Source organism: Malus sylvestris, chromosome 14 (genome assembly GCF_916048215.2).
Source record: "Malus sylvestris chromosome 14, drMalSylv7.2, whole genome shotgun sequence".
Classification (NCBI taxonomy): Eukaryota; Viridiplantae; Streptophyta; class Magnoliopsida; order Rosales; family Rosaceae; genus Malus; species Malus sylvestris.
In genome coordinates this window covers 3,503,452-3,527,253 of record NC_062273.1, presented here as the reverse complement: position 1 = coordinate 3,527,253, position 23,802 = coordinate 3,503,452, and the positions used below count along the sequence as shown (strand labels likewise).

The 23,802-nt window shown below is 38.4% G+C and overlaps 4 protein-coding genes across 5 annotated transcripts; all 4 read left to right on the top strand.

Moving 5' to 3' along the window:
* The first annotated feature begins 1,740 nt into the window (after positions 1-1,740).
* Positions 1,741-2,451, top strand: LOC126600425 (uncharacterized). Its single transcript, XM_050267000.1, has one exon. The coding sequence runs from the start codon at positions 1,741-1,743 to the stop codon at positions 2,449-2,451; it is 711 nt and encodes a 236-aa protein (XP_050122957.1).
* A 3,711-nt stretch (positions 2,452-6,162) lies between these two features.
* Positions 6,163-6,612, top strand: LOC126600424 (uncharacterized). The gene has a single exon (XM_050266999.1). The coding sequence runs from the start codon at positions 6,163-6,165 to the stop codon at positions 6,610-6,612; it is 450 nt and encodes a 149-aa protein (XP_050122956.1).
* Positions 6,613-14,545: 7,933 nt separating this feature from the next.
* Positions 14,546-15,415, top strand: LOC126600422 (uncharacterized). The gene has a single exon (XM_050266996.1). It carries the CDS (start codon positions 14,546-14,548, stop codon positions 15,413-15,415), a length of 870 nt encoding a protein of 289 aa, XP_050122953.1.
* A 2,842-nt stretch (positions 15,416-18,257) lies between these two features.
* Positions 18,258-22,365, top strand: LOC126600507 (NDR1/HIN1-like protein 26). 2 transcript variants are annotated; one of them, XM_050267080.1, is made up of 2 exons: positions 18,258-19,336; positions 21,604-22,365. In XM_050267080.1, exon 1 carries the CDS (start codon positions 18,556-18,558, stop codon positions 19,330-19,332), a length of 777 nt encoding a protein of 258 aa, XP_050123037.1. In that variant the 5' UTR covers positions 18,258-18,555; the 3' UTR covers positions 19,333-19,336; positions 21,604-22,365. The 2 variants fall into 2 exon arrangements, with proteins under 2 accessions (XP_050123037.1, XP_050123038.1); XM_050267081.1 differs by lacking the exon at positions 21,604-22,365 and adding an exon at positions 20,599-20,817.
* The last annotated feature ends 1,437 nt before the right edge of the window (positions 22,366-23,802 follow it).

Below are 23,802 nucleotides of genomic sequence, written 5' to 3'. Positions count from 1 at the left end.
TATTGTTTAGGCTTGAAATCCCAAATTTGGGTCGAGAAGGAGTTTAGCCTACAGACAAGACTGCGAACCTCGGCTCAATGGTGAAATATTTGGCCCAATGGCTAGATGTTGGTGACTCAACTGAGTCCTAGAGGAATTGAGACTGGTAGTGATCAGGAATGGATCACGATTCGATCGAGTCCTGGTTAGAGTAGGACTTACGATGGTTTTGATAAGCGTTGGATTGAATTGTGTAAGGGTCAAAACTTGTGGCTGGGTGAGGAATGAATTAATTAATCACGAGAAAGGACTACGTTCAAATTCCTAGTTCGAGTAGAATACATTGATGCTTGATAACGGTAGAATTCCGGTGGAAAAACTATTCATGGAGATAATTCCAAATGTTGTTAGATAAACCCTTGTTCGGGTCAAAGAAATTTGCTCATATAAATACAAGAAGGTTTGTAACGTGGACAAGACCTTCAACGCAACACACAAACCAACGCTCGCAAACCATCTCATCCCTTTTGAGAGAAAAAAAAAACACTAACTACTTTACTAACTACAGCCGTTGGATGACCATTGCATGGTTAAACGAGGTTTTCGAAGGTAACTAGCAAAGGTGACTGTCCGGATAGATGAGGCCAGAGTTGTAGGACCAGTTTAGCTTAAGAGTCTCGACTGTCTAGTTAGAGGGCGAGTTTTTCAAGTTTGACGGGTTAACTATCTCAAGTCTCCGTCGGTAAAGAGTCTTTGGTTCTCTCACTAAAAAATATCACTTCATTAGCCTTCTTGGAGAAGTTGAGCGTTTTATAATTGGATATTCTCAAGTCACTTTCAGAGTTTGGCATTCAGACAGTCGAATCACTTTTACAATTAAAACACTCATTTTCTTTGAGTATCCTTGTCCCTATAGTTTGATATAGTTTGGTGGACTTATATTCTTACCAATATAATCAAGGCCACCGAATTCGGTGCATAAGATCCAGAACTTCACACTGATTTGCATAACCTTGCTTTCAAATTACAGAATCCAAGGCTGAGAATGTTACTTCCTCAGTCGAAATCGCTCGATTCAGGAATCAGAAGCGCATTACACCACATCCATCGCATTCAACACATTCGCCGGATTGAGTGCAGTAGCGTATCACCAAAGGACGTAGTTAGCTCCTTAGTTACTCGACTTGCATGCCACATAGGTTGTATAATTTTTAGGACAATAGTTGTACAATAACTTTTATTAAAACAAAAAAACTGCCTAGACCCATAAACGCTAGACCTTCACACTGTCCAACTATTGCCTGGTGATTTTTAAAACATTGGTTATAGCTTGAACTTCATATGCGCAGATCTTTCGTATGTAAAGTGTTTAAATTTATATCATCGTTTACAACTGATCAGGTCATGTAAAAATATATTGCTAAGATTTTATCTCATATATAATGAAGTAGGTGGATCAACAATATTTCAGCAACCTTCTACTTCGAGACATGTAGCGCAGTTAATCATTTTATTTGTTATCAAATGACTGATGTGTGGAAATTCCTCTAGTTATTTGTTACTCCCTTTTGGTAAATTTTGGTTCGAATTAATTTCAGTTTATAACGACCTCTTCTATCTAGTAGTTATTTAGTTTCCTTTTCTCCCTTATATTAACTTTCCTTCCCCGGACCATTTCTTCATCAAATCCCATCTCTCTTTCTCTGAAAAAATCCCTAGTAACCGCCTACATTATATTACAAGCATAAACTTCTATTACCCATGGGGATTAGTAAAACAGCGCAGCGCTCAGTCACCATTCCGCTGCTGCCAGTTTCACACAGCCCTTCGAGTTCAAACCCCTACATATCGCAGCCTATTACATCGAGATGGGCATCAAAATTGGTACTTGTTCACCGTGTTTTGTTATTCGCATTAGGGATAGTCACCTTGATATGCGTCGTCATGGCCACATCCCTCGTTCCACAACCCCCAAAAATCAGACTCAACTCGCTCTTCATGTCCAAACTTAACATCTCAAGAGGAAGGCTAGGTGCCAACTTTGACGTAACCTTCACAATAGAGAACCCTAATCTGGTTTCATGGGTGCGCTTTAATCGCTTAGATGGTTCAATTTCGTACAAAGATAACGTCATCCTGACATACTCGTTGGAGCCATTTGTGTTGGGATTGAAGCAGCAAAGAACGATGCGCGTAAAGATATCGACAACGGGGTTAGAAGATGATGATCAACCAGTTGTGGAGGAATGGGTGTTGGACGAGGTCAAAAGGCAACGTGAAGATGGGGCTGTGGAATTAAGCATGGAAATGTTTGCTTGGGCTACGTACAAGACTGGTTGGTGGGGAACACAATTTGTTATAATGAACCCTCAATGTTTGGATTTGAGGGTTGGTTTCTTGCCTAAAGTAGGGTTCGGAAGCTGGATTAGTGGAGGGCCTATGATGTGCTCGGTTCCCGTGCTAATTGACTAAATCAGACTTTTCTTAATCAAATAGCCTAAATAGGATTTTATTTTATTTATTTATTTTTTATTTTTTGTTTTTTCTTAAGGTGGCACAAGCAGGCAGGCCAGATTTAGCTTTTTAATTAGAGGTTGTAATGTAATGGTTCGATGGAGAAGGATTTTGCAATTGCAAATTGTCAAGAGCAAACTGCCGTTTGACTTCCTAAATTATTATCTTGGTTGAAATTGATTTTTTGAACTATTTTTCTTGTAAAGAGAGTTGTTATACCCACCTCACTCCTATTTTCCCACCCACCTTTTGATGAAAAATTTAATGACACATTTAACCTTTTGTAAAATGACTTCTAAAGCCCTAATAAAAATTAATCCTAAATATTTTATAGCCAAAAGGAAAAAATTAAAGACACGAAGAGAACGCATTGGCTTTCTTTGGCAGCTTGTAAGTCTTAAACCCTTCACGAGGGAGTGGATTAAAGTGGAAAATTACCCAATTGGTTTTATTTTTAATGTTGATTACAAACCTTCTTCTTTGTTAATTACCACCAGATCTTCAAATGTACTAGTTGTTCCATTGGAGAATACGGACATCATGGATTAAAGGCCCTGTGAGGTTGGGCATTACAGATGTGCAGGACTACCTATTCCCATCTTGAACTGGAGAACACATGCAGTGGAACCTAAAACTGGCACTGAGTTTCCTATGATTTTGGACGGTATTTAGAAAGGAGAGAGTAATTCCAATTTAAGTTCAGAGGTTGGTGTTTGTACTTTTGTTCTTCTTCAGTGCAAGGCAGCCATGCTTATGTTCAGATCTTTCACAGTTTGCTATGATTTAATATCGACACTCTTTTAAAGAATCATTAGAAACATACTAGTTTTTAATTTTTGAAAAATAGTTAAATTAATGGACATTTTAGGAATACGGTGGGTGAGAAAAGAGTGTTTTAATTTTTTTAACTTTTTATGAGGGGTAAGATTATAAGATGGGGTGGGTAAATAAGGTTGTGGGGTGGCTCTGGCGGTTCTCTTTGTAAATGATCTCCCATAACTATTTGAAATTAGCCAATTAATCTCTCATTCTTATATTTGATAAAATTTCATCCATTTTGCTGTCAAATACTGGCACGTGACCAACACAAGATGCACTCTTAAGGGTAAAGTCGTGTTAGTATTTAACGGAAAAGTTGCTGAAATTTCATCAAATCTGACCATGAGGAGGGATTAATTGACTGATTTCAAATAGTTCATGAGATTAATTTACCAAAAATGTAATTCGAAGAATTAGATTCAACACTCAAGAGGTCAAACGATAATTTATCCAATTATTCATTGAGATGAATCCTTAATTTTCTTCTAATTGGAACCTGTACAGAAGAAGTAGAAGGCATATGAATAGAGGCCAGTGTACAACGACCCTGCCGGATCGGCACGAGAACAATTCGCTAGTAAAAAAAAATCTGTGTTATCAATTTGCTAGTTAAATTTCATCATCAACAACAAAATATCGTTTTACTCAAAAAATAAAAAATAAAAAAATTTCATCAACAACAAAAATCAAAGCAAATTAAAATTAAGAAAAACTAATGAAAATAGCTTGAAAGCTTTGAGTTTTAACGATAAGGACAAAATAAATGGTAGAGTGAATAGTACCAGTATTGACTTTTTAGTGTAAAAATATGGTTTTTCGTTAAAATGAACAGTACCGAAATTTTTTCGTTAAAGCTCTCTTTAAAATAAGGAGGTAAGTAATTAATAGCAACCAATCTAAGTCCCTCACAAAGCACAGCTGACTTTGTAGAAATGCTTTTTAGATTCTGCCTTCAAGCGAAGCACGTAATTTATTTTTTATAAAAACTCAATTTCTAATGGGAAAAGTATTTGAAATGACTTTCTTCTAAGAAGTACTTCACGTAATTTTCTAACTCAAAACACTTTTAGGGTTAATTTGTTTGGATTTATTTTTGGAAGAGTTCAAAGTGATTTTTGACGTTACAGATTTCTCCAAAATGTTGCATAACTGCCGCTTTAAATATGTCTATCATCTACATAATTTTTTTTCTTTCTCAAGTAACACCACCACGTTAGAGGTGTGGAGCCTATTCTACATTGACAAATCATGAACTATCAAGTACTCTTAATGCCTTAAACAATGCCAACATATGAGTTTCATAGCAACCCGGGAGACCCCTCGAGACTGGTCTCCTTCGCCTCGTAAAGGAGATCACAAATCTTCCTTCGAATTCACCATTCCAACTCCTCTTTGGCTACTACCAGCACTTGCAAACACATTTGTTGTTCGCTTACGCCTCCTATCCTCGGGAGAAGCCATTCCAATTATTGGTCCCAAGTTAAATGGGTTAATTTGGGTCTTCTTCTGCAGTTATGACAACATGCATTTTCATTCAACCTCATTTGGCAGCTTCTACAATATTTTTATTTCTTCAGAATCTCTCTCTTTTTGTAGTATCAACCTCTTGTACGTATTCGTAATCTTATTGCATATATAGGCTATAGCATACATTTTCCTTAAGAAAAGTATATAATCTCACATAATATAACATATGCATGCGCTAATAACGCGAGCAGTCTTTCAAAACCATATGATTTCTCTTAGCTAGTTTTCTTGTCACTTAATATTATAGTCTAGTAATATTTTTTTTCACTATTAATTATTAAATGGAAGGTCTTAGGTTTGAACCTTGTAGATGACGAGTTAGATTCCAAATTTATGACTAGCTTATTGTGTAGCTTATCAAAATATATCATTGCCAACTCATCATTGCGAGCTCATCAAAATAGTTTTAAAGGATTGGATGATGTAATAGTTAGTTGAAAGAGTTTGTTAGAGTTTGTTACTCAAAGCTTAGGAGCTGGTCCTCTAGTCAGCTATATATAGCTATTGTAAACAGATTGTAAAGTCAGTACAAAACCTTCATTCATTATTTTCTCTTCTCTCTGTAAAACTTAATTTCTTGGTTTTATAATTGTTCATCTCTGCTACTTCTCCAATGTAGTTAATAACGATAAATCTCCACTATTAGTGTAAATAATATTTTTGTATTTAACAAAAAAAAAACTAGTTTTCCCTGCCAAAAAGGAAGACTAGTGTATATATTTGGCATCGTTAGTTTAATTGAACTGAATTTGATTAACGTTAATCAGTAATCAGTATCAATTCAAGTTAATGAACAAGTTAATTCGTGATCAAATTCATGATGTGTAGAAATCTTCGTGCTCATGTTTGTTGGAGTCTAGTTATTCAGTTTTTTAACAGTCTTTGATAGTATTCAGATTTTTAACAATATAGCAGCTTAAACGGTTTTCGTTACATTCTTTTTTATATATTAACTTTCTTTACCCATTTTCTTCAAGCATCAATCGCTTCCTCTCAAAGATCTTACAAGGATTTGATTAACTCCTATTAACCATGGAAATTAATTCAAAAGCTCATCCCGCAGCCACTACGCCACTACTCCCCGTTTCAAATAACCCTTCTTCAAACCCTAACACTTCGCAGGCTATTATTAGATGGATTGCCGGTTTGGTCCTTGTCCAACTCATCAATGTTCTATTAATTATATTTATGTTAGGAACCTTCACAATTTTTTGCAATTCCATGCCCTTGTCCCTAGCTCCACAACCCCCAAATGTCCAACTCAATTCCCTCTTCATGTCCAAATTTAACACCTCCAGCACAACCCTAGGGGCTAATTGGGAAATGTCCCTTACGGTAGAGAACCCTAATCTTGTCACATGGGTTCGTTTCAACCACGTAAAGGGCTCGATTTCGTACAAAGGTTATTTCGTCGCGATAAGCTCTGTGGAGCCGTTTGAATTGGGATTGAAGGAAAGTAAAATGATTCGCTTGAAGATATTGTCGAAGATGACAGGGTCGGAGGAGGACTATCATCGCCTTGGTCTGCCGGTGGTGATCATGAAGTGGGGTTTGGATGAGATGCTGACTAGGCAACGTGAGGATGGAGCTGTGCGTTTTAACTTGCAAATGTTTGTTTGGGCAACTTATAAGACTGGTTGGTGGGGGGAACAACATGTTGTAATGAGCCCTCAGTGTTTGGATATGAAGGTTGAATTATCGCCTAGAAATGGTTTCGGAAGTTGGATTAGTGGAGGGCCTATGAGGTGCTCGGTTCCAGTACTAATTAGTTGACCCAATCTGACACATTTTCTTCTTCTTTGTTCCTTTTTTTCAATTAGTTGGTGCTTTTTTAACTTGAGATTGTAATTAATTTGATGGACAATTAGTTTGAGCAAAGATCAAACTTTCTTACCTTCTGTTGATGAGCTTTCATCGGTTGTAAATTCAAAAGCTTGATTATGAACATGGAAAAACTTCCACTAACGTTTCTACCTATTTTAATAGAGGATTCCATCAAATTATGGTTAAGCGGAACTGTAAAAAGTCAAAACACAAATAAAATAAGGGTGGTGTTATCCACTCATTTTACCTCTCATATTTCTTTGAATTTTTAGTCATTGAATCGAATAAATTGAAGAAGCTCAATGAATAAAAATTAACAAGAGTATGTGGGATTAAAAAAATGTGTTTGAAAGGCACTGCCATAAACTAAACAGAAGATTTTCACTCACCATTTGTGCCGTCATTGGTACAATTTAATTGTTATACATAAATTGGTATTTTTTTTTAATATTAGATGCTTTATTAATTAAAAACACTATAAAATAGTACAGTGAATGTCGAAAGAAAGACGATCAAAAACCTAACATGAATATAGACACCATAAGACAAAATATTGTTGGAAATTTCAATAAACATTTGGTGTTGAAATATGCAGGCACTACAAAAAAAGAAATTTAAAAAAAAATGTTGCCTCGATTGACTAGTCATAATAATTTGGTTTGAAATTATTTTTTACTAGAATCAAACCTAAGACTACTCATACACAAGATTTGAAAATAATCTTCCTACGAGCCTAACATTGATCATTTTCCAACTATATCTGTGATACTTTGACAAAAAAAAAAAAAAAAAAACCTGTGTCTGTGATACTAATTGAACTGTAACGTTCATACTTAACCGCAAACATGAAACATCGTTTCGCCAACCGTCATATGCATATTAATTATCTTCCCCTACAAATATAATATTCCTGTAACGTGTAACTGCTGCCTTCTTCCCTCACTTGTTCTTCTCTCTTTCGATCAGTATCTCCACTTTTTTCTCAAAGTCTGCTCATTAACTACCTCCATATGATTGGATTAATTGCTCGCTGTCCAAGAAATTTTATCATTACAAGGTATGCTTTTATTTATTTTCTAAGAAAGTTGTAAAAAAATTCTAGTGAAATTAAATTGTCAAGTCAGTTTATTGGCGAATGGATTTTAAATCCAAGTCTCCTAAATGATTTCACTCTTCATCTCAATTCTAAAAACAATGAAAATTTACACACTGCAGGCAGTGACCATGAGATGAAGAAATAGTAAGAATTCACTTGCAAAAATTCAGATTGATATTCCCCTTGTGGCCTGCCGAAAAGGGTTCCTCTTTGGATCCCTTCCTCTTAATCCACTAAGTCCGGAGATTCGGACCATTGAAATTTGACTCAACGACTACAAACAAAGACCCACTTTAAAAGTAATAATAACTTTAGCCGTTGGATCAAATTTCAATGGTCCGAATCCTCGAACTTAGTGGATTAGGAGGAAGGGATCCGGAGAGGATCCCTTTCCTAGCCTGTCTACCATTACCATATGTTCCTCTATAGTTATGCATTTAAAAAGGATTTGCATACTCTATTTTCCTTCAAATTATTTATTTGTTAAAATATTATTTCTTTTGCAGGTTTTTTTTTTGTTTTTTGGGGTCAAATATTTCTTTTGCTGGTTAGTGAGATAGATTTTAGGAACATTAATTTGGTACCTAAACAAAGAGAAACGATGTTTCACCGCATGTCTGATATACTATGTTATTAAACTGTAAATCATGATAAACCATACTGTGACGTACGTAATTTCACCTTTGTATCCTCTTTCTTTCAGGAAGATTTATATATGGCTTCTTTGCGGTGCAAACTATCTCCATATTTCAATAAAGCTCGTGGATATATTGTCCTTGTTATGATAGTGGTAAGTCTAGCAACCGCCATCGGATTTTCTCTATGGTTCGTAGGCAACTATGTGGATTGAAAGTCCGGTCCAGGAACGGACCCCCTTGTGCTTCGTTTAGATGCATTTTCTCTATCAAATTTCGAAGTTTCGAATTCGTCACTTTCAGCTGAGTGGGAAGCCAAGCTGACATTGGGAACCAAAATGGCGGCTTAATTGTTACCCTCAACCCTTTTGAGATTTATGCGTATTACAAAGAAAGTGAGGCTCTATCATGTGCTTCAGTGGATGCAACACTGCACATTCCTCCGAGGAAGCAGAAAACTGTGCAGATCAACACTACAACATAATAGTTCATCTACCACGACAATTTTACTACGGACTTTATGAGCGCGTTATAAAAAGTACAAATTTACCACGGGCATAATAAGCACGTAGTAATAACAATTTTTTATCACAGACAAATCTTAGCTCGTTGTAAAATAACAGTAAATAACCACGCACAAAATTGAACGTTATAAATACTAAAACCATCATGGACAATGCTTGTGGATAATATTATTAACATCCACATCGTCTTTTTGTTATCTATCACGGACATAATATGTGATGGAATCACACACACTTAACTAAAAAATCTAGAGGAGGCGGGACAAGAATTTTGTAAAATTTCAATCATCTTTAAAATTTGAAAATTTCACAACACCCCCGGCTTTTCAAAATATAAAGGACGTTCAAATTTCATTTATTGGTTTATCTCATCCCATCAGCTAGTAACTGCAAAACTCTCCCTCCTTAAATCGTGAGAAATTAAACCGACCTTTATCACTCTCCTCTCTCTCTCTCTCTTAACATTTCACCAACGACAACCATTTTTCAGTTTTCTTCCTCGTCCACTTTGAGTCCTCATGTATCTCCGCCACTCTCTCTCTCTCTCTCCTCTGTTTAGCTGCCGACAAAATCCCAATTCACCACTATTCCATTTCTCAGGTAACCAAATAGATTACCAGCCGAGAAAAGAGAAGGCAACGGGAAGCACCAAGGCCTGGAAGCCAACGCCGGCATTGAGGTTGTGAAACGCAGCGTAATGAGCGTTGCCGTTGCGGGACTCGGTAATGGGAAGCCACGCGTCCTGAGGGTTGAGCTTGGTGAGATGGCCCACCTCCTCCAAGTATCCCTTCATATTGACGAGCACACTCGTCATCGGCGTACCGATGGGGCTGAGGAACCTTGGCGAGATGAACGATGTCGGAGTCCAGGCCGTCGACGACTTCGCCTCCTTGGACGGCGGACGAGGCGACCTCTGCCCAGATGGGGTCTGTATCTCCGGCGTGGACACCCCGCGTGGGGTCGCCGGAATGGATATCAGCTCCGTTGCCGGCCTCTCGTCCATTTTTACTTCAGGTTCTTTAATGCCTTTTGTGTTAATGTCAGAGAGAGTTGCCCTGCTGCTCTGATATATACTAGAGGTAAAGAACCCATTTTGTGAAGCTCCCAACTTTCTCCTTCAATTGGATTAAAATTTTTTGTCAAATTTGTTGACTTGCAACTTTGTGGTTCAGTATGTGAAGGGAATTTATGGAAATTGACATTGATGAGCTTCTGGGTCGCAACCGGCCGGTGAGCATTCCGATGAAGATGGCGATTTACGTGTGGGGATATTGCAAGTTCGAGCAGACCAGTCGAAATGGGAAGGAGCAGTGGTTGAGGATCCCGAAGCAGTTCTCTGGAGCTTTTTGGGTGCACGGCGAGGACTAATTGGCGGTGGCTGGACATTGCTTGCGACCGGGAGCACACCGCCTCTGCTGCATCAAATGGGTTGCTTTTCACTTGGGGTAATTAAGCTTCATCTTTTTTATTTTATTGTTTTAATGTTTATAAATTTCAATTCTTCCATTTTTTTTTAATTTAATCAAGTAATTATATATTGTGTTTGGTCTATGTGCATTAGATAACCTGAATGTGTAAGCAATTGATCATGAGCTAGTGACTTCGGTCAATTGGGAGATGGAACGGAACAATGAAGAAATGCTAGCTTTAGAGGTGGAGCGGATAGGAAGAATATCTTAGAAATTTGATGATTGTAATTTAAGTTCTTGGCTACATTTGATCCATTCTCTGTAATGCAATGCTAATTTTGCACTACGTAATCTTGTTGAGGTTAGTTTTGTATAAATGTTCAAGTTTTTATTAATTAATTTTTTGGCATCATGTGTGGACCATTAGAGATTCGTCTATTTAAATTTTTACTTGTTAATTTAGCTTCAAGTTTTGTTTATCTATTCACTATTTTCATCCATATGCTTATGTCTATACAGATAGATAGAGAGAGGCATCAATTTCTGAAGCTCAAGCATTAGAGGCAGTATTTCACTCTCAAGTCTTTTGTTCGGAGGTGTTCAAAGAAATGTGTAGTCTTCAATTAACAATGTCTTTGTTATTAGAGGCCTATTTGGCACCTAGTATAACTCATTGGTTTTGTTGTTAGTTTTAGTGTACAACTTGTAATATTTGTATTTTGAATATGTGGTTTTTTATGTAATCATTATATTGTAGTAAATATGCAATTTGTATATAAATATTATATATATATATATATAATTTTTATTGAATAATTTTTTTTTTTTTTTGGGAATTGTTTTATAACGGGCATTGTTTGTGGTCAATTTGGAATCCACAACGGCTATAGTGCACGTAGTGTTAGATTTCAATCTATCATGGGCACAATCCGTGGTTGCATCATTTTAGACAACGGCCATAGCTCGTGGTTGAAACTGTGACTTTTTATCACATCCAGATTACTAACGGGCACATTGTCCGTGGTGGATTGCAATCTACCACGGGCATCAACCGTGGTAGATGAGCTTTTTTCTTCTAGTGCAAGTTTGATTCCACGGGTTGTGAGGGCGAACAGCCGTATGTGGAAGATCGAGTGATGAAGCACTTGAGTGAGGATAAAAAGAAGGGTTACCTTAGTTTTAGTTTGAAAATGCATATAGATGCTTCATATGGTATGAAGGAGCTATTGGGAATGGGAACCCAAGTGGCTTTAAATCCGAACTGTTCAGGTTTGAAGGTTGAGCTTTTGGGTTCAAAAGGTACTGAGGGAAAGATAAATGGGGGCCACAAATGCTCCATTCCGTTGCCTAAATGATGTAATTGATCTTATTTTACATGTCAATAATATTGAAGTTTGAGCTAGTTGCTGCTGTAATATAGGCGAGGGAATGATGTTTGGTTTTAAAGGATCGTTGTTTGTAATTTACGTGGTGATGTCGTTGTATTTATAGTTACAAACTTTCAAGATCATATAAAATAGTTCTCTGTAATTTTTGAGCTAGGCAGATAACAAATTGTGCTTCATGTGAGGAATATGAAGAACATTGTTCAGTTTAAAAGAAGCAGTAGGTGTACGTAATATAAAGGAACCAACATGATTAATTGATAAACCTTTACCATCCCCGATGTATACTTTTTCTTCACCATTGTAGGGAGTAGGAGAATTGATGGTTGAGATGTCATTGGTGATGTATGAGGTAGCACCAGAGTCGATCAGCCAAGAAGGAGAGGGCTTTGCAGTATAGCGTGCACACATTGCTTGAAGTTTAGTAGGGGGAATTCGACCTGAAATCTCTGGATTCATGTGATCAAAACAGTTGATAGCTTCATGATTGGGATTGCCACAAATTTGACACAGTGCTCGAAGACTAGAAGATGAACCACGAGAGTTGAAATTGTTGTTGTTGTTAAGAGTGAAACCACTAGTATACTGATTTCCTTGAGAGTTGCCTCTAGTTCCACGATTATTATTGTAGCGACTGTTTCGTCCTCGATTCGAATTGTAACGAAAAGAGTTCTGAAGTGGTTGATTTTGTATTGCATACGCCTGAGGCAGTGTGGGAAGAAGAGGTGGTTGACCTTGTACAGATAGAGCATGAAACGGTTCAACATTGTTGGATAAGACAACTTTCTTTCGACGATTCATATAAAGCTCCTTGGTGACTAGTAACCCATGCAATTCATCCAAAGAAGTGGAAGATAATCAGAGCATGATTAAATATGTGAAAGACTCAAAATCATCAGGAAGACCAGCAAGAGTGGCAACAATCAGATCACGATCAGAGATTAAAGCTCCAGCGACAATGAGAGAGTCATAAATCTCTTTAAGTTCTTGTAGGTAATCAGACATTGATTGTGAACCTTTTTGAATGCTCTGAAGTCGCGATCGAAGCTGATGAATGTGTGCATCAGAAACGCCCTCAAATCGTTGTTCGAGTTTGAGCCAGAGATCACGAGAAAATGAAACTCCAACATTAAATGGAATTACCTCTTCAAAGAGTGTGGAATTAAACCAAATGAGAAGATTTTGATCTTTCTCATACCAAGATTCGAACGCCAGATTGATAGTTCGATCAGGCAGAAAATGCGCCGGACAAGATTATGTGCCATCAACAATACCAAGAAGCCGATAGCCCTGAAGAATTAGGGCAAAGAGAGCTCGCAATGGCAAATAATTGAATCTCTTAAGCTTGATATGCACCATGCTGCCAATGTTTTGGATCGTGAGACATGTGTAAGATTGAGAAGAATTAGGATTTGAAGAGGAATTGGGATTCAAATTGGGCACTGACTCAGAGGACGCAACAAGATCGACGAAGAAATCAAGAAAATGATAGAGAAATTAGATAAGCAAAGCGGAAGAGAAGAGGATCGAGAGAGGTTGTGAGGTGGTTGGCGATGAAACCATATAGAATACTAAGAACACAATATTTTATGATGATTGAATGAATGGATAATTACATCAATAGTCATATATATAGCCTTAGCTATTTACAATATTCTTTCTAATTGACTAAACAAACTTATTAAACATGGCAAACTATAATTGGTTAACCAAAACAAAATATATGTCATGATTTGGCATCTTCATCTTTAGTAGTAGTGTTCAAATGGCATGGCTTTATCCTTCGGTTTTTCAAAGTTGCAGTTTGCATGTGATGGCAACCATTCACAGCAAGAACCACGTCCAGTCGTGTGCGACATGATAATTGAGTACAACAAAGTTCTTGCTTGAGCATATTTCTGAGTTTCTTTACACACAACGGTATGCAAATGGTGTGTCACACCGGTTGACTCAGTTTGGGTTGTCCATGAACATGGAGAGGCTTTGGTTTGAGGAAACACCAAACTTTCTTTTAGATGCTTTACTTAAGAATTGTAAACACACACAAAATTAATTGATTTCTCTTGTGCTCATAGGGGGCGTGGCGTGGGGGCGTTCTATCAGGACTCTGGCTCATTCAAATTTCTTAGAGCATGGTAAGGGTAAATTGCTTTGGCAGCCACATTCCAGGTCTTGGTCTGTAGTATGGCTCATCAAATCACTTCACGCATGAGCTAAGTTTTCTCCCCTTCGGTTGTAATTCTTTTTTATAAATATCATTGTTTTCTCTCAAAATTTGGCGCATAAACAAATTATGCTTGCAGTACGTTGATCACTGTCTGAGGCTATGACATATATAGCATTGTCGAATGAGAAATTCTTGATTGAGATTGTCCTTTGTAGTAACTGACTTACAAAAAATGTGACCAAGTGGAGGTCACCTCTATGTGAGTGAGCTACCGCACAGCCGCACATGACAGCCTCACCCAAGATTTTCTTTGTCCACGTATTTCATGAATGAAAGCTTGACTATATATTTGGAAATTGGATTATCTATGTACTCAGCTGTCAACACCATTGCCATTTTCCAATTCTGCTAGCTATATCAATGCATTGACACTCATAAATTATTTACTTAACATAGAACTTCTAATTAATTACCTTGTCCCACGCTCTTTCCGCGCTTTTCACACTCCACGAACCTATTTTAACACTGTTATTTCCTTCAATAATTATTCTCCCTCCAATACCACATTGTTCTATCTCCCACCCCCCAAAACCCTCTCTCTCTCTCTTCGGGGAGATTCTTGAGGGCAGAGAAATAGAAATACATAAATATAATAGAAATTCATATATGGCTTCTACAACCCAAAGTAGTCAAGCCCACACAGCAGATCAACCTCCAACTCAATCCTCAGAGACCGATCAGCCTCGCCTCTCCACTGCCGGCCACCCCCAGCCCGGGTACCCTCAATCTACTATGAACTATGCTCAGCCTCAAAATGGGTATCCCCCACCCCTGCCCTACCATGGCTACCCTCCAAACGCCGGTTACAACCCTTATCAGGCGGACCCGAATGCGTATTACGCCACCACCTATTCTCAACACGATGAAGCCGCGAGCAGCTTCGCCCGCTGCTTCTGCATCATACTATTCCTCTTACTCACTGGGACCCTTCTGGCTAGCATCATCATGTTCGCAGTCGTCCGTCCCGAAAATGTCACCTTCAAAGTCGAGTCTTTCGGCGTTTCCAATTTCAACATGGTCCCGACAACCAAAGTAGTCTCGGGCAAATGGGAGGCCACGATGTTCGTGGAAAACCCTAGCTTTGGTCTGAGGATGCACGTGGACAAATGGGAAACTGCCTTGTACCACAAAGATAACTTTTTGTCGTCGGGAGGGTCGTTCATGCAGGACATGCGGTTGGACTCCAAGTCCAAAGGCACCATGCAGTTGAAGATGGAGATGTCCAACTCCACGGCAGGGAGCTCGTCAGTGGAGGACATGGAGAAGGAGCAGAAGGAAGGAGGGGGTGTGAGCTTCAATTTAAGGATGTCGCTCACGTACACAATGCAACATGGGTGGTGGTATAGTATAAACTATAGGGCCGGGATACTCAGGGTGAAATGTACGGATTTGAAGGTAAATATTCCGGTGGGTGCAAGTAGTGGAAGCATGCCTGGTGGGAGCTCAAAGAAATGCGACATTACCGACGGTTGGTAACTCAACTGCTGCTTGAAATATATAGTCATGTCATGATAGGCGAGAAAATGGGTCGGATTTTTGTTTTTTTATTTCATGATCTCATTGATAATGATCTTCTTCCCATGTCTCCATTTGTGGGAGATTATCTATTAATTGGTTGTATATTAGATGAAGTGGTGTTTTTTCTGAATTTAGAAGCCTCTGATATCTGATTGTTGTAGATACTTTAATTTTGTTAAATATTGGAAGATATCCCTAGTTCCCTTCCACAAACAATGAAAGAAAAATAATGGGGCATCTTGGTATTGAGAACTAAGAAATATAAAAGTAGACATAAAAATGCATGTATTATGTTGATGAGTAGTGCTAGGTTATAGTTCCACACAACTCATAAAAATGTGTATTATAAAATAACTTACATAGCACGAGTACACCGTCGTGTGTCATTCATGTAAATAAAATGAAGATATGTAGACAAAAACTTACATATATTTTTATTTCATTAGCACGAGATGCCATTGTGATAGTGTACTTGTGGCACATAAGTCATTTTTGAAAAAGAAAGGTGTTATTAGCATTTCAAAAAAATTGCACTGCCCTGAGAATTTTTCCTCTTCCCTTTTCTCCCCTCCAATTGTAACATCTCATATCGATCAACGGAGAGGGGGTGATGTGCCTTATATGTACATGCCCACCTCCATATAGCACGAGGCCTTTTGGGAGTCACTGGCTTCGGATTCATTAGGAACTCCGAAGTTAAGTGAGATTGCAGTGATATCAATTCCAAGATGGGTGACCCACTGGGAAGTTCTCATGTGAGTTCCCAGAAACAAAACTGTGAGGGCGTGGTCGGGGCCCAAAGTAGACAATATCGTGCTACGGTGGAGTCGAACTCAGGATGTGGTGGACCCCGGTCGGGATATGACAATTTGGTATCAAAGCCAATCCTTAGCCAGAAGTGTGCTGACGAGGACGTCGGGTCTCTAAAGGAGGTGAACATGTACATATAAGGCATAGAGGATCCACTTCCCTAGGCGATGTGGGATCTGATGCATCGGATCCCATCAAAACTCCAAAGTTAAGCGAGATCGCAGCAAGAGCAATCCCAAGATGGGTGACTTATTGAGAAGTTCTTGTGTGAGTTCCCAGAAACAAAATCGTGAGGGCGTGGTCGGGGCCCAAAACGGATAATATAGTGCTACGGCTGAGTTAAGCTCGGGATGTGGTGGACCCCAGGTCGGGATGTGACACTAGCACATCTTCAGTTTGGATAGACAACACTGTGAAGGCAACCGGCGACATCTTCAATTTGGATAGACAGCACTGGAGCTGTAGAATCAGTCGACCGAGGAGCATCTTCAGTTTGGATAGACAACACTGCTTTAAGGCCGACTAGTTATTTATTCAAGTCTCGGCCAATAAGGGTTTTCAAGTCTTTGTTGGTGGATGTCATCTCATTAGCCTTCTCGGCGAAGTGAGGTGTTACAGGTTATTAGGCTCGGCACATTGATCGCTGAGTTTTACTTTATGATTGGATATTCACAAGTACATTTTAAAGTTCGGCATTTCGATGGCCGAACCACGTTTACCATCAAGACATTTATCTTTTTCGAGTATTTGTGTCTGTATAGTCTGATACCAGTTCAGTGTACTTATACTTTCACGAATATAATTATCGAGACTGAACCCGATGCTGACGATTTGTGAACTTCATAGAACTAGCAGCCTTTTTTTTCAGGCTCTAGAACTCAAATGCCGAGACCTTTTCCTTCCTTGGCCGCATTCGCAAGATCAAGAAGTCAGCAGCACACCCAACACAACATCAACGCATTCTACTCCCTGGCCGAGCTCGGGCGACGAGTTGGCACGCTCCGCACACAACCAAATGACGTAGTTAGCTTATTAATTACTCGGTCTGCGTGCCATATAGGCTTGGTAGTTTTTAGGGTCAACACGCCCTCTTGGAAAAAAAAAAACATAATTTATTATTGACTAGAGATAATGACAATGTACATCATATCTTGAGATTATGAGGCCCATGCTTGATTAGAAGGCTTTGTTAAAGGCATGTTGTTTTTTTTTAGCAAATGATATTATCTACACTAAGGGGATGAGGGTGAGCTTAGCCTCACAATAGGCTAGCAATAATGTGGTTCAAATTTACTTTTGATGAGAATCAAATATAAGACTTCTCACTTACAAGTGAAGAGAAATATTAATAGACCATAATACTAAATCGCAAAGACATATTGTTTTTACCTAGCAAAGCAGAATTATAGAGCGAGGATAATTTTGTCTTTACATTTTACTTAAAAAAAAAAAAAAAAAAAAAACTTTGTTTGGTAATTACTTGGAGTTTTGAATTTTCAAAATAAATGAAATTAAAAATTAAAAATTGTAAATGAAATGTTGATCAAACAACGCTTAATAAACTAGTCCATTATGAGGCTTAAATCACTCTATTATATTTTTAGTGTAGATAATATCATTTGTTTAAAAAAAAAAATTTCTGACATATCCCAAACTATTTTAGTTGGGCTTATACAAAATAATAAATGTAAGGCGCGTTGGCGCTTTAGTTTTCAAGGACGGAGCTTGAAGAAGCGAAGCGAGCCTAGAGTAGCAGCCTATTACGTTTGTTTTTAGTTCCCTTAATTAATATTATATTAATAAAACGCATAAATGATATCGTTTGTTTAAAAAAAACGACACTTAATAAAAAGCTAACGGAACCCAAACTAATTTTTTTGGGGCTTTTATAAGCGTGACCACATAATGTAGACATAATCTTGTTTACGTGAATTTGGGCTTTATATAGAATCCATCACCGATGGGGCAAATAGCAAGCCTGAATCAGCCCAAGGTCAGCCGTGAGAGTTACCTAAACAAATCGAGAGAGACCGTGTGGGGACGACACATGACGACAAGATAAGTGTCGCCGCCGTGTTGAAGGCGCTCTAAGATTCCTCAATACGTTGCTTTCAACCCAAAGCCACCGTCGTGCCGGAGATGCCAGCTTTTGGTTTAAGTGCTACTGATTTTTTATTTAATCTTTTCCCATCCCCAATGAAGTATTAATTTATGACAGCTTCCAACCATCTGTCAAAAATATTTGTTATTATTAACCATTAATCTAAACCAAAGCTCTCTGATTTGAAATGGCTGCTTCTTCGTCCCAAGGACAACACAAGACTGTCACCGGCTATCCAGTTCCGCCCGCCCAATTTGCCGCCGGCTACCCTGCCGCAGCTCCCTACCCTTATGCGGCCCCACCGCCGCACCCCAACCGCAGTAATTACCATCCCACGGGCCCACCCCCTCCCTACTACAACCCTCAGCCCAATGGGCCCTTCAGGCGCAAACCCACCGTCCTCTGCCGCATCATCATCGCCGCCGTCGCTGTGTTCGCCGTCATGTCCATCATCTTCTTCATCTCCTGGCTCGTCCTCCGCCCCCAACTCCCCGAGTTCCGGGTCGAATCGGCCAGCGTCTCTCCGCTCAACGCGACTAGCTCCGAGCTAACCGCCACGTGGGACTTCACCCTCCTCGCCACCAACCCCAACCACAAGCTCACCATCTTCTACGACCGCCTTACCGCCTCGCCCGTGTACGGCGGAGTTCCGCTCACCACGGCGGCTGTGCCTCCCTTCGTCTCAGCCAAGAGGAACCAGACGCGCGTCAATTTCAAGCTCGCGATGGTGGGGGAATACGTCCGCGACGACGTGGCGAGGGGAATCGCCGACGGGAAGGATCGCGGGTCGGTGAGGTTCGGAGTGTGGGTGGCGGCGTGGGTTCGGTTTAAGTCTGGGGTGTTTCAATCGAGATCGCGGTTGTTGCGGGTCTACTGCAATCGGGTCGAATTCACCGGGTTTGCCCGAAATAATGGGACCGGGACTTTGACGGGTCAGTCAAGTCCGTGCGAAGTTGAGTTATGAGACTGTGAGTAATCAGTATAATAATACAGATACTTTTTTTCATATTTTATTTTTCTTTCGTTTTTAACCCAAAAATTGGTGAACGTTATAAACTAGTCCTTATTTATGATTTTGGGCCATGGAATACAATTGCTTTCTGAATCATAGCATCGATTCGTTTGTACTATTTTGCATATTTCTGTGTAGGACCTTGCCACTTTGCTTTTAGATTAATATTAAGAAAAACTAATGAAAAGAATTTAAAAACTTTGACCTTTAACAATAAGGACAAAATAAAGCGTAAAATGAATAGTAGTAGGATTAACATTTTAGTTTTAAAATGTGGTTTTTTGTTAAAGTGAACAGTATCACGAGCTTTTCGTTAAAATTCCCTTAAAATTAAGCGTAGAATAGGCCGATTACAAAGGGGATTGATTTCCACACCCCTTTTTACCTCTACACTCGTGTACGAGGTCAAAATAGAGTGCAGAAATCATTTCCTGTAAAAAACCATCCTCCTGGTGTAAGTCATATGTCGATGTTGCCCATGTGGTGAAACCTGTTATTGTTCTCAATCCATCCGAATTCTATCCAATTTTGCCAATACACGCGTTATGTGCAAGGTTAAAAAGTCTTTTAAGCCATTGAAGCCTTTCTTAGACCCCTAAGTCACCTACAACTGATGCACACTTTGGTTCGAACCAGACTGAATTTGGATGGAAAGTATGATTTGAACTGAGATTGGTAAATAGGCTTGACAACTAAGAGTTATTTTTCCCCACATGGCATATAACTAACCCTCAGCATGAGTTTTGAAAGCCTTTCCATTGTAATTCAAACTTTAGAGTTCAGACTATGAAGTATCGAATGAAGCTTGGTTGATTGTGCCTTTACGATACACATTTGCACCAAGCATTAGTTTTGGAAAACTCATCTCCTTCTTCTAAAGACATCCTTGCCTGTTACTCGTGAATGATATCGAAACATTAGTAGGCTTCTATGTTAGGATGTCTAGTTTACTCTGTGCCTGAATGGCTGGTTGTAAAGTTAGTTTTGTGACTGAAGCTGTTGTATTGTGATGATATGATTATAAATTTGTAGTCAGTGTTATCAGGAAGTATACAAGGTTCTTCTTAGGGAAGGGAAGGTCGATCTACGTATACAAGGTTTTTCCTGGGGAGGGAAGTTCGATGCTAGTGTTTATCTGTTTGGTTTCAAACAAGGTTCTTCTTTGAAGTAAATTTGTTGGTATTTGTTCTCTCATAGATGCTATATATGTGCTTGTAGTGTAAATACGCTGTTGAGTTGCGCACACAGGGCACTTGTGATGCTGCGTCGTAGTAGTACAAAGCTTGCTTGTATTAGCTTCCACTTTCACTTCAAGAATTTATCCGATGGTGCTTTCGTAATAGTGGTAGTTTTGATTTGAAAAGTTCACGCTTCGTTGAGCTAACTATTTGCTTCTCGAGTCTCCTTAAATTCAAAGAATTTTTATTTTGTTCTTGACGCTGAAGTGGTTTTCTGATGACTTATAATTTGCTCTTCAATTTTCTCTCTGGATGAAAACGTATAAACCATTTTCCAGAAATTTGAATAGAATAGTTGGGGTTGATGCTGGAGTACATTCTATTTTCCTGACATTTTTGAGAAATGGTAATAAAAATCCCCTTTCCAAAATGTTAATACAATTTCATTTCTTTTCCCACACTTTTTTCATGAAAAAATAAACACTTCACCTGACAATCACAACTATTTTATAACATGTAAATGAATATGTTGTGTCATTTCCACTCGTATAAGAATGAGAAAAGTCAGATGAACCAATGGTAGCATCTTTAATTTCAAACCGTTCGTCCAGCAATAAAGAACCCGAAGTCCTTAAACTGTTCCTGATTAATTTTCTCTATATACATATTATATATTTTTTGTTATTGAGTTAAAAATTGGAGGAAGCTAAATCTCAGTTTTATCATCGAAAAGCTGGCTAAACTGGTCAAACAATTTACAGTTACAGTTTGGGTTGATTTTATTTCGAATTTTAGTATCAAAATCAAGCACAACCAAACCCATAATTTTAGAGCGTAACTAATCTAGTTCTTTTAGGGTTTATCATCATTTTCATGGACAATTGTAGACACTGGACTGATTAGGTTTCCATGATCATTTGTGTTCACTACATTTCCTACAAAATGTGTGTGCGATAAACAAACCTTTGAGTTTCTGGGATTGATTAATGTAGTAGGTTGCATGTTATAAAATAATGCCTCCATCTTGTTGCAATGATTTATGCAGGCTAAGAGAGCAAGAGAAATTAAAGTGAAAATAAAGGATTCAAGGCATGAGACATCAAATTAGGTTTACAATGAAGAGATAAGTGGTTGAATAAGGTTATGGTTCAGCTTTGGTTGTGTTTGGGTTAATATTTGAACTTTGGGCCGAAGGAACAGAAGCCCAACAAGAACCAAGAAGGCATGACTCTGCCCGAAGGCCCAGCATCAAACCCATTCGCCCAGCCCAAGGCAAAATGATGATTCCACATTTAATGCAAAGGCTAGTGGCTTGAAAGAAGTGACACTTGATGGAAATCAGCCTACTCTCAGCCCAAAAACACTTTCTGGATGGCAGAGTACGTAAATTACTGATGAGTCACTACCCCTCAATTGCTTTCGGGCAGGAGCCAAGCTACAAGTAGTTAGGCTAATTTGCCTATAAAAGGAGGAAGAGGGCCCAGAGACAAGGGCACTCAACCAATCAAACAAACAAATACACAAACTCTGCTCAAGTCAGATTTGCATACGAAGCTGTAGTCAGCCCCCAACCTCAATCCTTTTCAAGATCAGCTCTCACAAAAGCCATATTTTGTTTAGTTTAATAGCTGCTGACTCATGTAGCTATTGATTAGTGAGTGTAGTTTTTTAATTAAGCTTGTTTAATTCCAATTAATTATGTTTACTGTTGCGTATATAAGTCTGGGAGATTCTAGATTATTTACTAGAGAATTGCATTTGTTGAGTTAATAAAAGAAAGCTCTCTCTCTCGTTGGTGTGAAAAAGATTTCATGGGATTTGTCAATTTCAGGCATGGATTTTGTGAAGATTGCTTTTATGATACCAAAGCATGTTCTCTGCGTGTGAAATTCAACAGTCACACTTGGTCTACGTCATTCCATTTGTGTTATCCACGTATTTGGTTTGAAAATTCTCCACAAGTGAGGGGACATTTGACGAATCTCATGTTGATGAGAGAATGAACCTTAGACAGGCTTATAAGTAGTTGAATTACTCTCTATATTGTCAATTGGTTTTATATTGAAACACCAAAATTCATTAGTCTGGGCTCAGTGTTTGTTAATCCATTATTATTATACTCGTAACATGTTATTAGATGGATCATTACATGTTTATGCTGTTACTTATAGTGTGGCATATTTATTACGTACTGATACTCTGGTCTTTTTTACCTTCATTTTAGATCTTTTATCCACATATTGCATCAAACCCAGCTCATCCATGCTTTATTGCCCTTGGTCATCTCCCTCTTGTTGGGATTTGGATGTTGAGCTTAGGAGGCTGAGCCTCCTGAGTAAAGCACATTGGATTTTAATCCAACAGCTATAATTAGCTTCAAAGGATCCAAATCACTCTTGTTGTATCATATTGCTGCCAAGTCAATGAAATAATCATGCCACATCATCCTGTTTTGAGTTTTACGTTCTATATTTATCAAGAATATTTAAACTATTCTAATCTACGTGGAGGGGAATTCGAACTTGAGTTCAAGAGAGTGAGGACGCTACTTAGTACTACGGTATAGTGGTATTCCTTTTTACTTGTAAGTGAGAGGTCTTAGGTTGCTAACTCATTGTGAGGCTAAGCTCACATCCCTCCTCTTAGTGTAGATAATATCGTTTGTCGAAAAGAAAAAAAAAGTAAGAACAACTTTTATCAATTGGTCTAACCCATATACGTTTTATTTCAAGTCTTTATATTATAAATACAGTATATAAACTATATATAAAATGACAGTTTTTCTTTCAATTTCAATTGTCTAATCATTAATTTTGGTGCTTGTGATGATTTGGATAATCACTAGCTTCAACATTCAAGGCAAGTTGAAAGAAAAACTGAAAAATGTTCAAGTTGAAGGAAGAAAATAGATTAGTAATGAAAGAAATTATCCATTCAAATCCTCGCAAAATAGTAGAATATCAACACTATATAACTTATCATTTCTTATCCTCACAAAATAAGATATTCTTCTTTCTTACTTCAACATGCCTCGAATCCTATGAGTTATCTAATGCAACCCACTCCTAGACACCAAATGAATCCTATATGTATAATCAATACATTTATCACTATGACGATGTAAAAAACACATGATAACTCAGAGCATGTATACTTATTGATTAAGAGCATGTATACTTTGAACTTGGACTAGCAAGAGTCTAATCCCTTCCTCCCATATAATTATCAGATTTTTAGTAGGCAT